Source organism: Cricetulus griseus, chromosome 4 (assembly GCF_003668045.3).
Source record: "Cricetulus griseus strain 17A/GY chromosome 4, alternate assembly CriGri-PICRH-1.0, whole genome shotgun sequence".
Classification (NCBI taxonomy): Eukaryota; Metazoa; Chordata; class Mammalia; order Rodentia; family Cricetidae; genus Cricetulus; species Cricetulus griseus.
The window spans coordinates 189,232,032-189,248,378 of NC_048597.1; the positions used below are offsets into that span (position 1 = coordinate 189,232,032).

Consider the following 16,347-nt stretch of genomic DNA (forward strand, 5'->3'; position numbering starts at 1 on the left):
CAGATCTTGTCACAATAATTGATTTTTGTTTCTTGATAATAATGACAAATTGTAACAAGGAGGAATTGTTAGGGTAATTGTGTGTTGAGTGATTCAGTGTATCTTAATTTCAGTAAAGTGCTTCATTCATAAATCGTTTTCTTAGTAATCCAGGACAAAGCATTGTTACGATTATCCAATTTAAGTGGATAAGGAACCATCGGTGCATTAGCTGTAAAGCAAAGGCTTCGTTAATAATTGGTAGTCTAAGGCCATTGCAAAAAGAGAAGCAGAGTTGCCCACACACCACTGTAATATAATCATTATTAAGCTTTAGTCAACACAATTCATCAAGGAGGTGGAAAAGTGTGAGAGAATTGAGAGGTTCGTGCCAGAGATAATTAAGGAATGGAAAATGGGTCCTATGAGGAAAGCGGTGCAGGTAAGGCTGCAGAGAGCCAAGCCACACTTGATTACTAGCTCTATGTGCATACATTCTTTCATGACATCGTTTCTTCAGAGCACTGAACATGGAGAGATTAGCTTGAATAGCAGTATGCAAGATTGGTTAGACGGGAAGGAAAATATCTAGTGAACTAGAAAACATCAACAAAAAAATGTAGCCAGGTCATAGCAGTCCCGTACAATTTGCCATTATCTAAAGAGCAGAGCAGATTTAACCTAAGTAAACAAACAAATGTGTATTTATGGGGCTGGTAGACTGGCCGGGCAGATAAAGGTGCTTGCAGCATAAGCCTGGTGACCTGAGTTTGGTCCCCAGAACCGATGCAAAGGTAGAAGAAAAGAACTGATTCCACATGGATGCCTAATGTCCTCCATTCCCCCCCCCACTCTTACACTTTTTATGCCTCCTCTTCTACAGGATTCCCTGAGCTCTGAGGGGAGGGATTTGATGGAGTCCTCCAATTTACTCAACCTCTCTAAGCCTATGGATAGTAGTTTTGTTATCATTTACTTAATGGCTAATATCCATTCATAAGTGAATAAATATATATATGTAAAAAAAAAAAAGAAATGACTCCACAAAGTTGTCCTCTGACCTCCATACTCATGTAGTCACACCTACCCCCTTTCCCCAACACCTTGCCCTTTCATATACATAACAAGCACAAAGACGCAAAATAATAATAAAAGTTTACAGATAAAGACTGTAGTTCATTAGATGATTCTTGACAAATCAGGGTTCCAGTAAGTTGGTTTATTGTTTGCTTTTGTTGTTTGTTTGGTGGGTGGGTGGGTGGGTGACTTGGTTGGTTGGTTGGTTGGTTGGTTACTGGAAGATGATAAACAGTGGTGGCTTGGGAGTCTTAATAGACTACAGAGAAGCTATGGGCTCCATGGAAAGTATGCACACCACAAAATAGATGAAGGTGAATGTGTTGAAGGAAGGGTCGATGCAGCACTGCTGCAGTTTCTTGGGCTGTGGCCAGATACTCTCTGTGTTTGGTTGAAGCAAGTCCTCAGTGCAAATAGCCCATGATCTGATGACCATGCATGGAAGAATGAGGGAGTTCTGGGAAGGTCATATCAAGCAAATCCTCACTGTATGTCTTAAATGACAGTAAGCGGTTCGGTGTGGTCTATGTGCCTTTTAAAAGATCCCCTCTCTCTACTGTTTTGGGGAGAAGTGTTTAAGTGTGTAAGCTGTAGTAATGTCAGAAAAGCCACAGGAGTAGTACTTGGGAGCTCCTGGACCTACGTCTGCTTGCTCACACTAGTGCAGCGAGCTGCAGGTTGGCTGCCTTCAGCAACAGAAGTTTATTCCTCACAGCTCCAGGGACCAGAGCTGAGGTTTTAATGGGTTTCTGCAGGTGAGGTCCTTATTTCTAATTTGTAGATTGCTTTACATGGCAGGGATGGGGCAAAGGAGACAAGGCACTAATCCTGTCATACCACGGCCCTACCCTTGGGACCTCATTTTTAACCCAATCACCTCTTTTTAGGCTTAGTTTCCAAATACAGTCACCTTGGGGGTTAGAACTCCTGTTTATGAATGGGAATGGGGTGGGGATACAATTCTGATTTTCTCCGTTAACACTTATTTTACCCTGTATGTCTCAGGCCTGCACATATGTATGCGTGCATACACACAGAATACTCGTGGTGCTCAACTTCACAATGGTTTGGCCACAGACTTCCAGCTTTAGGATGGTGCCCGAAGTGATGTGCATCCCATAGGCACTGCACTTTGAATTCTCATTTTGATCTTTTCCCAGCTTGCGTCATGAGGTACCATACTTTCCCAATGTGGAGTAGTGACAGCAAGCCACAGCTCCCAGGCAGTCATTCTATCGGAGGGTGTTGCTGGCATTATATTGTATTTTGTGTTTACATCCCATCATGTCTACAAAAAAAAAAATGCATATCTGTGTGTATAGGAGATATTCAGTACTTGATAAAGTAACCCAGCTGTGTTTTGAGCATGTGGAAGGTGGACAAGGCTAAGGGATGACATTTGGTAGGTTAGGAATATCAGATGCATTTTCAGCTCACATTGTTTTCAGCTTACAGTGGCTTTATCAAGACATAATCCCATAAGAAGCTGTAATCACATCCATCATTGTCCTTTATCTCTCGATCTTTCTGTGTATTTTCCAGCAACAACACAAGTGTTGTTGCTGCACCACAGCATAGGTATCAACTTCAATAAATTTAAGATAGATACAATATTTATCTAATTTTCTTCCATATGTCTGCTTGCTTCCATTGACTGGATAATGTCTTTTTATACAGCATCTTCCTCTTTTTTTCGGAGTAGAATCCAGTCGAAGCCTGTGTTTCTAAACACGGGTAGCCGAGGAGCTACAGCTCAGTGAGTAAAGTGTTTGCTGTGCAAGCTCGAAGGCTTGAGCTTGGATCCTTAGCACCCACATATAACGCCTGGCTATATAGCTGTAATCCCAGTGCTAGGAAAGGGGGCAATGCAAAGAAAAAGGATCCTGGAGGCTCACTGTTTGGCACTCTAGCCAAAACTCAGTGAGAGACCCTGTCTCAAAGAAACAAGGTGGACAAAGGAAGATAGCCAGAGTTGATCTCTGGTCTTGATGTGTGCATGCACAGGTCAGTGCACCTATGCTCATGTTTACACACCACATTCACACACAAATGCACACACATACACAGAGTTGTCTGAGGTCCTCCAGAACAAAATGATGGCTTTAGGTTACCCACGTTCCCTCCTCGATCCCAAGTTTAAACCCTTGGGCTTTCATTGCTGCTAGCATTCCTGTTTGCAATACAACACACCTAGCTTTCCTTCATGATTCAGTTTCTTTGCTTTTCTTATTGCCTTCTGAGCCCAGTTGGAATTGACCCATCTGGAAGCCAAGCCAACTAACCCTGCTCCATATCCCACCCCCAACACCCAGTACCATGGGCCTACTTGAAATGCCACCCTCCTCATTCCTTACCATGGATAAGCTCTTTGAAAGAAGGGCCTGTATTTATAAATATCTATTAATATTTATGTGCCTTATGAATATGTATCAACCAGCAGTGGAATACATCACTGTAAAGAATAGCACAAAGAAGCTGTAGGGAAGATCCTGAAGGGCAAGAAGAAACAAAATGTCCCTGCCTGGGGGAAGGAGTGAGCTGAGTGAGCCGAGTGTGAGTGGGCTGAGCTGGACCCCTACATGCTCTTTCAATTGTGTGGTAGAGAGTAGGGAAGTCAGGATTGCCGGTGTATTTCCCAAGGAGTCTCAAGTCATGCACAACTTTTACAAGAAACATAATCTAGGCTTATTTTTTATTGTTGTTTCTTAGTGTTGAGTTTATCACAGACACAGAAAACTTACAAACAATGGTAAAGTACTAGAAACTGCACGTGGCATCTCCATCTTAGGTAACCAGAGAGCTGTGGTCAAGAGTAGAGAATTACTGTAGGTATAATTAATGTTACTGACTAAACTGCAGACTGTAGTTGTATTTCATAGAGTCCCCATTGCTGTCCATTTCTGGGGATCTTGGATCCCATGTTGAGTTTAGTTGTCATAGCTCCTTAATTGCCTCTAGCCTTATCTTCTGTCTGTCTTGTCTTTTATGATCTTGACTCTTTCAAATACTGTTGGCCAGTTGATTGTAAAATATACCGTGTCCCTCATTTGGGGTCTGTGTGTTGTTTCCTCGTGATTAAGCTGACTGAGATACTGCTTTTTTTGTTTGTTTGGTTGGTTGGTTGGTTGGTTGGTTGGGTGGGTGGGTTTTTTTTGAGACAATATTTCTCTATACAACTGCCCCTGGCTGTCCTGGAACTCACTCTGTAGATCAGGCTGGCCTTGAACATATAGAGATCCGCTAGCCTCTGCCTCCCAAGTGCTGGGCTAAAGGCTGCACCACCACTGCCCAGCTGAGATTCTGCATTTTTAAGAGACTGCTGTAGACTGCGTTTTAAAGTACACTGACTGGTGTTGTGCCTGTCTTGGTAGTTGGAAGTTTCCTGTCTCAGAGCAGGTCGGTTCCAAATACCCAGCAGCCACTTCCCAAATTACTACACAGAGGCTTAACCAATGGCTCAGGCTTATTATTAACTAGCTCTTATATTTTAAGTTAACCCATGTTCCTTATTTATGCTCTGCCAAATACCTTTTCTCAGAACAGCGTGCCCATCTTGCTCTCTCTGCATCTAGCTGGTGTCTCCTTACTCTGCCCTTCTCCTTTCATCATCCTTAGTTTGGTCACCCTTCCTACACTTCCTACCTGGCTACTGGCCAATCATTGTTTTACTAAACCAATTCAAGTGACAAATCTTTACAGTGTATAAGAGGATTATTCCACAGCATTTCTCAGTGCATTGCACGTAGAATTTATAAATCACATCTCCTTGGTGAGATGTTGAACTTAACCCTTGACTCAAGTATGTTTGGAGTTTTGTTTTGTTTTGTCTCAAGGCAGGGTCTCATTGTGTAGCCCTAGCTAGCTTGGAACTGCCTTTTTGCATCAGGATGTCCTCAAACTCAGAAGAGATCTGCCTCATTCTTACTCAAGTATGCCACTACCAGCAGCTAAGGAGGCATTTTTGGTTTGGTTTTGAGGGGGAGTGGGGAGGGTTGTTTCTGTTTCTATGTTGTTTAGTGCATTTCTTTTTGTAAAGTTATCTCCTCCCTAATAGTTAACCAGTATGTTTGAGATTATACAAATGCCCTGTTTCACCCACCCATTCCTTCCTTCATGTACGAGCTTTGCCTACTGCCAGTCTTACTGTGGTATTTACTTAGTAGTACATTTCTTCTTTCCCCCTTTTATTTTGCAGTTATTGATTGAAATTCTTTTGGATGGAGAGGCTGTATAGACAGGAGTTATATGCGGAAAGTCACATCCTTCAGTAATATATCATTTGAATCTTCAGATTACTAGTTTTGCAGCCATAATATATCTTTATTGTTTTTTATTAAGTGTTTATGTTATGAGTGTTTGCCTAAGAACATTGTAGTCACCTGGGTTACAAAGCTTCTTTATTATAGGCAGACTAGATGACTCCTCAATTATACGTTTTGAAAAAAAAAATCAATGACTTATTATTTAAAGAAAAAAGAAACCTACAATGGGTAACACTGAAATTGCTATATATCTTCTATGTAGGCCTTGAATGATTCATTCTTTGTTTAGCTTCCAATCATCTAAAAGAAAAATAGAACTATTGATGCTTAGCCTTGAATGGCTCGAGAGGCCATGTCAGTTTTCTTTCTGCAGTGTGATATTGGCTTTCTCGGCTTTTGTATGTTTACACTGCTGATTATAGCTGATGCGTAGAGAACATATTTAGCATGGGTGCTCTTGGTTCAGCAGCCCTCATATACCATAGTTAAGCAGTTTTCCCAGAGAAGCACTGAATTGGAGCTAATTCATTTCATTGATTTCTAAGCACACCATCTCTGGTTTTTTGAAGACTCTTATTTGTATTTGAAAGAGCATATGTAGGTCAGGAGTTGACAGTTTTTTCTGTGACTCCAGAGTGTAACCACTCTTGGCTATACAGTGTCAGAAATACTCAGTTCCGCTATTGTGGATAGAGATAACAAGCAAGTGTAAACAAATTGTCCCAATAAAACTTTATTTAAATGAATGAATGGCAGTCCAGTGACTGCATTCACTAACCATTGTTTCAGAATACAAAAATACACAAATCCAAAACATTCATTAGCATCTGTCCTAATCCTTTGTGCTTTTCTACAGGCAGAGGACTGACCTTTGAAAATATGTATTTGGGAGATAATCACGTTCTATTGAATACCTTGTGCTGGTGCTGCCATCGAAAAATCTGGTTACAGTCTGGGGAGGCCTGCTACTGCTGCAGGACTGATCCACCTCGGCCCTGAGATGAGTGTCCCGACAGAGCAGGCGCATCATGAATAGATACACAACGATCAAGCAGCTTGGGGATGGGACCTATGGTTCTGTCCTGCTGGGGAGAAGCATCGAGTCTGGAGAACTGATTGCCATTAAAAAGTAAGTTTTTACTTCCCTCTTGTGAGCTCACAGTCAGCTCTACCTATCAAGATGATTTCAACTCTGTTCTGTCCGTTCCCTGTCTTTGAACCATTTCTAAAGGGGAGTGGATGGGAGGCGTCAAGAACACTGGGCGGTGATTCTAAAGTTATAAAGAAACCAGACAACTTCTGAGGAGGTGGTGGTGAAGTTACTAAACTTCATTTTCTAGGAGAGGAAATGTGTTTATCTGGCATCTGCTGTCTTTTGTGCACCCCCCCCCCATACTTAGTTTTTGCAGCCAGAGTTTAGAGCTATTGCATTAGTTACTTGTTACTATGTAGCAGCTAATTTACTCCATACTTGTAGATTAGAGCAAGATAACACACATTATATCTCAGTTTCTGTTGGTCAGCACACCTTAGCTGAGTTATCTGGTTCAAAGTCTCTTCTGAGGCTGTAATCAAAGTGTTGCTCAAAGCCATGGTGTTATTGACAGCTGGGCGGGGAAGGATCTACTTCCAAGCTCACTCATGTGACTTTGGGTTGCATTTAGAACCTTGGGCATTGTTGACCTGAAAATCTAGGTTCTCTGCTGGTTGTCACCCAGAAGCTGCCTCTCAGTCCTTTGCCATGGGGACTGCTCCAAAGAGTAGCCTTGCTTCATTGAGATATAGGCAGTAGGAAAGCAATAAGGGGCTGAGAGATGGCTCAGCAGTTAAGAGTACTCACTACTCTTGTAGAGGGTTGGAGTTCACCCCAGCTGAACTATACAGTCAACAACCTGTAACAACAGTTACAGAGTTACAGCAACCTATAACTCCAGTTCCAAGGGATCTAATACCTCTTCTGGCCTCTGTTGTCACACATATGGTACACATAGTACCCTGCTGTACATATGTACACTAAATAAATAATTTTTTTTAAGAAAGAGCCTGCTTAGATGGAAGTCATATCTTTTTATTCTTACAAATCAATCACAGAAGTGACTTCCTCTCAGAATGATGTGCCCTTACTGGCTAGAAGCAAATTATTGAAGGAGAAAGGGTATACACAGTTGTAAGTAGAGGAAGTTAGGAGTCTTTGGGGGCCATGTTAGAGCCTGCCTGCTAGGCTACCTACGCCCATCTGCCTTCTTTCCATCTCCACCAAGCCCTGTAACCAATTCAAAATCATTTCCCCAAACTGAACTTACATCCAGGGTACTGTTCCACTTTTATTCCAGACTTGTTTAATCCTTCTTCTTTGTTTTGTTCAGTTTCTGTAAGACAGTCTTACTATGCATTCTAGGCTGGCTTTGAATCCACACTCCTCCGCCTTGCCTCCCAAGAACCAGGTTACAGATGTGTAATATTCCTTCTGACTCTGGTTTCCCTATCTCCAGCCACCTCACAGCCCGAGTTCTCTTGACTTTGCTCCCACTTACGCCTTGCCTTTAGTCATCTAGTCCAGGCAATTGTATTAAATATCTATCTGGTCTACCCACTCCATTCCTACTAGAACCTCATTTCCAACCTATTACCATTTTACCATCTGACTACCAGGTCCTCTCTAGGGTTCTTGGCTTCCAGTCATTTCACTGGTCATACCAAACTGAAAAGACAGTTCATTAAAACCACCAGTGTTAAACATTCTTTGTGTTCTCCTTCCTGCCTCTTTGCAGCCCTGTACTGGACGGTTTTACGTCAACTTGACACAAACTAAAGTCATCTGAAGCCTCAACTAAGAAAATGCCTCCGTAAGATCCGGTTGTAGGCAGGCACATAAGTGCTTGATGGGAGAGGCTCAGCCCATTGGTGGTGGTTCCGAATTCTTAAAAAATAAAAACAAGCAAACTGTACAAGACAGAGGGAGCAAGCCAGTAAGCATCCACCCTTTCATGACCTCTGCATCTGCCCCTGCGTCAGGTCCCCACCCGGTTTGAGTTCCTGTCCTGACTCCCTTCAGTAAATGACTATAAATATGGAAGCCTAAGTCGCATAAACCCTTTCCTCCCCAACTTGCTTTTTGGTCGTGGTGTTTCATCGTCATCATCATTATCATAGTAACCGTAACTAAGACAAGCCCCTTGTCTCCTCTAACTTCAGCACCCACAACAGAGCTAGGCCTCATCACTGCTCTTGGTATCTGCACACTCACACATTCTTCACTTGATCTTTCATCCTCCCCTGGTTTTGCTGGTCTTTGCCCTGGCTTCCTGGAATCACCTTCTAAATGAGCTTCCTGAACCGAAGCCTATGAAAGTCCAATGTGACATAGCTTTCTTTCATTGTCATCCTCTTAGCAATAGGCATCAAGTTCTGTGACCTCCAAGTTGCTACACCTTTAGCCCATTCCCTCAAGCTTTATCTCTTATCACTGCCCTCTTGCCTCTTTGTTCCGGTCTCCAGCCTTTCCGTGTCTTGAACTTACCTAATACCTTTCTGCCCAGATCTTCTTGAGATTGGTCCTCCTGCATGTGCCTGGCTAATTGTACTGATTCTTACTTCCATGGTGGTGGAGCTGAGGTGCTATCGCAGGGGAGTAGACCAGCAGCTGAGAGCTTACAGAAAACAGAGTGTACTCACCCAAAATAGGGCAAGTCTTTTGAAACCTCAAAGCCCACTCCAGTGACATACTTGCTCTAACAAGGTCACACTTCCTAAGCTCTCCTAAACAGCCACCAAACTTGAGACCAAGTATTCCAATACCCTAGACCATTGGGCATAGACATATCCTTCAACTACCACATATAGTAAGATACCATATCTGCCATCAGCATGTACATTAAAACCCTGTTCTTGTGGTGTGCCAGCCACACACTTTTTAAAAATATACTTTTAAATTAATTTTTCGGCTGGGCGTTGGTGGCACACACCTTTAATCGCAGCACTCGGGAGGCAGATGCAGGCAGATCTCTGTGAATTCGAGACCAGACTGGTCTACAAGAGTTAGTTCCAGGACAGCCTCCAAAGCCATAGAGAAACCCTGTCTCGAAAACCAGCCCCCCCCCCCCCGCAAAAAAATATTAATTTTTTGAAGATTTCATTCATAGCACAATGTATCTTGGTCCTATCCATCTCCAACTCTCCCATGGACCTTCCCAGTGTATGTACCTCCCACCTTCGTCATCTCCCCTTCTTCTTCCTCCTCCTTTTCCTTTTCTTTGTGTTACCCTCTGAGCCAAACTAGTGCTGTCTACCTTATCCTGTAGCAACAGATCTGTGGCTACCATATTGGATACCACCAAAGATTTCCACCACCAACAAAAGTTCTGTCGGCTGGCACTGGCCTAGACAGAATAAACCTGAGGGAGTTTCCTTCAGGCCAAGTTTGTTAGTGGTAAAGTCAGACAGCAGACCTGGCTCTTTGTACCACACCAGGTGGCCTGGTCAGGGTTCCTGTTGCTGTGATAAACACCATGCCCACCTTGGTGAGGAAAGGGTTTATTTCTTCTTACAACTCTCAGGTCGCACTCCATCACTGAGGGAAGTCAGGGCAGGAACCTGGAGGCAGGAGCTGAAGCAGAGGCCATGGAGGGGAGCTACATTTATGTGTGCTTTCGACAAGTGTATGTGTGAGCCCACAGAGGACAAAAAAATGACATTGGGTCCCCTGGAGCTGGGTTGCAGGCAGTTTGAGCTGCCTGATGTGGGTGCTGGGACTGAATGAGGGTTCTCTGCAAGAACAAGAAATGCTTTTAACACTCAGCCATCTCTCCAACCCTGAATGAAAGCATTCTTAAGAAATGGTGTTCAGCCTATCACTTGGAACAAGCATGCTATTTCTTTTTCTTCTCTTGCAGAATGAAAAGAAAGTTTTACTCCTGGGAAGAATGCATGAACCTTCGGGAGGTTAAGGTATTTGTGAATTTGTTATTTCGGAGAATAGTTCTATTTGGCTGATTAGAATAGCTGTATTTATGGCTAGATTTATAGGTGCTGTAGTCATTCCATTTGTATTTTTTTTTTCACCAATGCTGTGAAAGTGGAGAAAGGATATTATGCAGCTGGTATCTGAATGCAGAAAATTACTATATTACTTAATGAATGTATTATTACTAGAATGCTTTTGTCCTTAATGGATTTCTTCAACCAGTATATCTCGATAAGTGTTGATTTGGTGGATGGTTGCCTCCACAGGCCTCATTCCTAGCTATAGATGCACAAAGGATCTACCCGTAGCTTATTTTTCCTGGATACTCCAGCAGTGCCGCTCACATCTCCTTGCACTAATAACTCACACTCCGTTACAGTGTGTGCTGGAATTCCTTGGCTAACACAGAGTGTGGTCAGCATTGCATAGAGTATGTCCTCACTGGGTTTCTTTGTTGTTTGCTTCCTTTCTTTTTTCTTTTCTTTCTTTCTTTTTTTCCAGACAAAGTCTGTCTATATAGCCCAGATTGACATTGAACTTGAAATCCTCTTTAGGTCTGCAGCTTCCCAGTTGCTGTGATTTACAGGCTCCACCATGCTTAGTAAAAAGTTTTTTGTTTGTTCATTTGTTTTCCTTCTTCCTTCCTATCCAGCACCTGTGTGCAAACCCAGAACCTCATGCCTCCTGGGCAGGTGCTCTAGAGCAGAGGTCCACCCCGCTCTTACCTTTGCTGTGTTCCCTATTCTTTCTCTTTTTCCTCTCTTCTCTCCACTCTTCTTAGGTCGTCCTCTCAGCATCTCCCCAGGTAGAATGGCCACTAGGGTTTTCTGTGTGTCACTCTTTTCCTTGTGCCCTGGGATGGTGATTCAGCCATGGTTAGGCCTCTCTCTGGCCCTGCTTGAAAAGCCCAGTGGGTATGAAACCATCCCTTTTAGTACATGAACAGGGCTTCAAGTCCAGAGCAGGGATGTGTAAACTGTGTTCATAAAGGGCAGGTCATAACTCTTTTAGACTCCATGAGGCAGAAGATACTGTTGAAGATATTGTTTGTGTATATATGTAACAAGTAAAAAGCGTTCTGTCAGGTGTGGTAGAACATGACTTTAATCCCAGCACTTAGGAAGCAGAGGCAGGCGGTTGAGTTCTAGGCCAGCCTGATTTTTGTAGTGAGCTCCAGGCCAGCCAAACATACATAGCAAGACTTTGCCTAAAAAGAGAAAGAAAAGTAGCCAGGCATGGTGGCACACACTTTTAATCTCAGCACTTGAAAGGCAGAGGTAGGTAGATCTCTGTAAGCTTGAGGCCAGCCTGGGCTACATAGCACATTCCAGAACAGCCAGAGACTCTGTCTCAAAAAAAAAAAAGAAAGTGTATAAAAATAAGAATTGAATATAATTTATTTATTTATTTACTATGTATACAACACTGTTCTGCCTGCATGCATGCTTGCATACACCAGATCTCATTACAGATGGTTGTGAGCCACCATATGGTTGCTGGGAATTGAACTCAGGGCCTCTGGGAAAGCAGCCAGTGAGTGCCCTTAACCTCTGAGCCATCTCTCCAGCCCAAGAATTGAATATAATTTTATTACAAGCCTTCCAATGAGAAAAGTAGCATTCACTTGCTGGGAGGCTGTAACATTTGTTTTAATTAAGGTTCAAGGTGATCAGGGCTCGAGAGATGGTTCAGAAGCTAAGAACACTAGCTGTACTTATAGAGGACCCTTTGGTTCCCTACACACACACACACACACACACACACACACACACACACACACACACACACACACACACACACACACACACGGATGGCTCACAACTGCACCCTCTGCTGGCCTCCGTAGGCACTTGTAAGCATGTAGTCAGGCCAACACACATACACATTCATTCACAAAGATAAATCAAGTTGGTTTTACAGTTTTTCTAGAAGGTAATTCTAGAAGGAGCACAGTGGTTCAGCTCTGAGGCTGTGGTCTGTCTGAAACTTGAATGACAGGCCCCTGTCTAAGAGTAGCATGAAGCTCCAGTTTCAGTAAGGTTACAGAGCAAGTTAAGTGTTCTGTCCATCTGGGCTAGAAAGATGGCTCAGTGATTAAGAACACTAGCTGATCTTCCAGAGGTCCTGAATTCAGTTCCCAGCAACCATAGGATGGGCTCACAACCATCTGTAGTGAGATCTGGTGCCCTCTTCTGTCCTGAAGGCATACATGCAGACAGAACACTGTATACGTAATAAATAAATCTTTAAAAATTTCTGTCCATCTAATCTGTAATTAATTTTGCTGAAAGAATTTCACAGTATTCAGTTTACAAAGATACAATTCCAGAAGGAAGCATCCTATCTGGTGATAGAAAAGTTTCTGAAGGAGTAAAAACAAGCCACTGGGTAAGAGCAGATAAGCGTCAACAGTGCCCCCAAAATGAGCCAACGGTTTCCACAGGAATGCACTCCACAGATTAGTCGATAGTATCCAAATGAATCGATAGTATCAATTCTGATCCCCTGGGGACTGGTCAGCACTTTCCTCCCTACTAAAACTACCATGCACTATACCCTAAGGATAAACCTGGTGTATGTCATGTCTGCCTCTCTTACTCAGAGAATAAAAGCTCTGAAGGAATTTGCCATGAAGCTACTTGTTGAGGGGTGCTTGTGACGTGCTTTAAGCAAACAGGCAGGAAAGATGGCCACGTTCAGGAGCAGCCAGTGAACAACAGCCTGTGTTGTAACTCACAGAAAACCAGGAATCCAACCTAAAGAAAAGGAATAATCAACCTGACTGGGCCCTCCTAGAAGATTCTAGCCAAAACTGCTGAGGATCCATGCCAGCAAAATGACTTGACAAGAATTCTGTTCTTTGGGGTGAAAGTTCCAGAAAAAGTCTCTTGGTCCTTATCCACTAGCCATGTTTCCTCTCTCTTCCAAGCTGCGTCGATCCAAGTTCTGATCATTTATTTGAATCCTTGTAGATTTGAATGTTCACTTTAACACTTCCTTCTGCACACACTTTGTCTGCTTTATTAAAAAGGGTATTCTTTTTAATGAAACTCAAAGGTAGAGAAGCTGCCATAATTTATCATTATTGACCTCATTGCCTTTTGGGGGGGAAAGACTTTTAACCACTGAGCCATCTCTCCAGCCCCAAGGGGAAAAGACTTTTCAAGGTTCAAATTCTGATCATCCAGGTAGCACTCCCAGTAACTGGGTGTCTCTGGGCACTGATTGCTGCTCACTAACAGGACAGCAATTTTGTTCATCACTGGCATATGGCATATACAGAAAGTCATAGGTACAGGGCTACACTCACATGAACTTAGAAAGCTACATGTATAAGATGAGTAGTCAGAAACTCGTGTGTAGTCTTCTGAACCTTGTCATATTCCTCGACTACTGCTTGACTCTCTCACCTTCCTTGCTCTTAGACCTTTCAGTATTTCAACAATATATCTTCATCCCTCCCCCCCCAGTAATTAAAACTCACCTTGTAAGAAGGAGCATTTTGTCTCAGGCACACAAGCCTAGAGAATCAGGCTATTGCCTCAGTCCATGCAGCAATTTCCTGTTGACCATGTCTGCAGGCTGCTGTCTGGTGACCTCAGCCTTAACCAGCTGCATTCCCCATTCCCCAGGGCCCAACGATTTAAAGCCATGGCTTTCTGTACTGATTTTTCCCCCTAGCCACCTGCACAACCTGAATCCCATGATCCAGAGGAAGTAAGCCTAAAATAGCCTGGGCCTATTGCCACGTAGTCCTGACCTATAGCTCTGGGCTGGGTAACAGCCAGGAATACCAGCTAGTGATCAAATGCTTACCTTCTAGTCAGTTCATCAAAGTCATTTTTTTTTTTTCAAGACAGGGTTTCTCTGTAGGCTTGGAGACTGTCCTGGAACTCTCTTTGAAGACCAGGCTGGCCTTGAACTCACAGAGATCTGCCTGCTTCTGCCTCCCGAGTGCTGGGACTAAAGGCATGCACCACCACCGCCTGGCCAAAGTCATTTCTCTAGATAAAGTTATATTGATTTCAGAGAAATGCCATTTATTGAGTTGCCAATAAGACGTAGTTCATGGCATGTTCTCAGTTCTCAAATCAGAAATCCCTTTCTAAGTGTGCTTAGAGTTGCTTTCCCTTTTAGATGGATTTGTTTTTCTAATTTTGTTTGGTTTTCTTTCTCGTGTGTTTCAGTCTTTAAAGAAGCTCAGTCACGCCAACATAGTAAAGTTGAAAGAGGTCATCAGGGAAAACGACCACCTCTATTTTATCTTCGAGTATATGAAGGAAAACCTTTACCAGCTCATTAAAGAAAGGTATGGTTTGGTCATAACCTTATTTTTTTAACAGAGTGTATTTGAGATTTATTTTTATTATTTTAAATTATACCTGTAGGGATGCGTATGTATGTGAGTGCCCACAAAGGCAGAGGTGCCAGCTCCCCACTAGTGCTGGAGTTACGGTGAGCCATCCCAATGTGGGTGCTGGGAACTGAACTCTCAAGGGTCCTCTGCAAAAGCAGTATGTGTTCTTAATCACTGAGTCATCTTTCCAGTCTCGTAGTCATAACATTCTTATGGATTAATTTTGCAAAGTAGATGTACTTTTTGCCTTGTTTATTTCAGTTTTCTAGTTCTTTCTGTAGACCTTTAACAGTCATGCCTCTGGATTTTAATGATAAAATCTGCCAGCTAGGTGAAGGACCCAACCTCATTCCTGTGCCCAGGAGCCCTGAGACAACCTCCAGGAAGCGTCTTGTTTACTTTCATTCATTTTGTGGTTTTGTTGTTGTTGTTGTTGTTATTGTTGTTGTATTGAGAAGGGTTTCATTCCTAGGCTGGTCTCATACTTGCTACATAGTTGAGACTGGGGCTGGAGAGATGACTCAGAGGTTAAGAGCACTGGCTGCTCTTCCAGAGGTCCTGAGTTCAATTCCCAGAAACCACATGGTGGCTCACAGAAGAGGGATCGGATCTGGTGCCCTCTTCTGACCTGCAGGGATACATGCAGGCATGATACTATATACATAATAAGTAAATAAATAAATCTTTTAAAAAAAATAGTTGAAACTGGCCTGGAACTTAAGATCCTTCTATGTGAACTTTCTAAGACTTGAGATTACAGGTGTGGCCGCCATGCCTAGCTTATTTTTGGATACATTGTTACAGGTTTCTTATTTATTATTATAATAAAAAGTTTACTCTTTTCTTTATAATAGAGCTGAACATACTTGGTGTTTACTACTTAGCTTCACTATATCAACAAGTGACTATTTTCTCTATTATTTATCATAAAAGAATCTGGTAAAATTTCTTAATTTCATATTATATAATCAGAATAAGACAAATACAGGCGATTCCTTTTACTACAGAAACTTGGTTTTTTAACTTTGTTTTCTTCTGGCCCATACAGAAATAAGTTGTTTCCAGAGTCTGCTATAAGGAATATAATGTATCAGATATTGCAAGGACTGGCATTCATTCATAAACACGGTGGGTGATTTGCAGTATTGTACTTCTGAATAGCAGTGAAATGTCATTAGTTGGATGACACAGGAAGTATTAATGGCTGTAGAGCTGACAGGCTGACAATGGCTTTCAGAATGTGTTCCCTTGGGACTTTGATTTCTGAATTTTCCTGCGTGTGGGGGGCGGTGTTTTAGCATTAAGCTTGTTAGTTATAGATAGATCTAAGAATTATTTACCACCATTTTCTGATGTATCAACAAGAGACTTCAGATCAGATTCCGAGGTACCATGTGTTGTGTCTAGCCCACACTAGCTTCTCTGCACTGTGCCACTCATTTTTCTACATCGTTTGTGTTCCAGTTTGTTTCTGAGGGGGTTAAAGTGGCCTAAAACTTTATGCAACATGGGAAAATAAAATAAAGTAAAACTTAGCAAACTGAAGAAGAGACAAAACAAGGCAGGAATACCACCAGGAGTAAAAGCCACTCTTTCTTTCTCCCTTCCTTTCTTTTCTTCTTAACTTTTTTTTTTTTTTTTGAGGAACCAAGCATTTATTCTGGCTCACAGTTTAAGAGGGGAGACAGCCAAATGTGGTGGCACTGTCC

General features: G+C 42.5%; 1 protein-coding gene across 4 annotated transcripts in view; it reads left to right on the top strand.

Annotated features, from left to right (window-relative positions):
• Cilk1 (ciliogenesis associated kinase 1) overlaps window positions 1-16,347 on the top strand; it is a 63,052-nt gene that overhangs the window by 19,470 nt on the left and 27,235 nt on the right. For all 4 annotated transcript variants that reach the window (XM_027411102.2, XM_027411101.2, XM_027411104.2 and 1 more), the window contains 4 exons: window positions 6,175-6,447; window positions 10,211-10,265; window positions 14,469-14,590; window positions 15,687-15,766. In XM_027411102.2, the coding sequence (XP_027266903.1) occupies window positions 6,347-6,447; window positions 10,211-10,265; window positions 14,469-14,590; window positions 15,687-15,766 (358 nt within the window). In that variant the 5' untranslated portion in view covers window positions 6,175-6,346. The remainder of the gene's footprint in view (window positions 1-6,174; window positions 6,448-10,210; window positions 10,266-14,468; window positions 14,591-15,686; window positions 15,767-16,347) is intronic.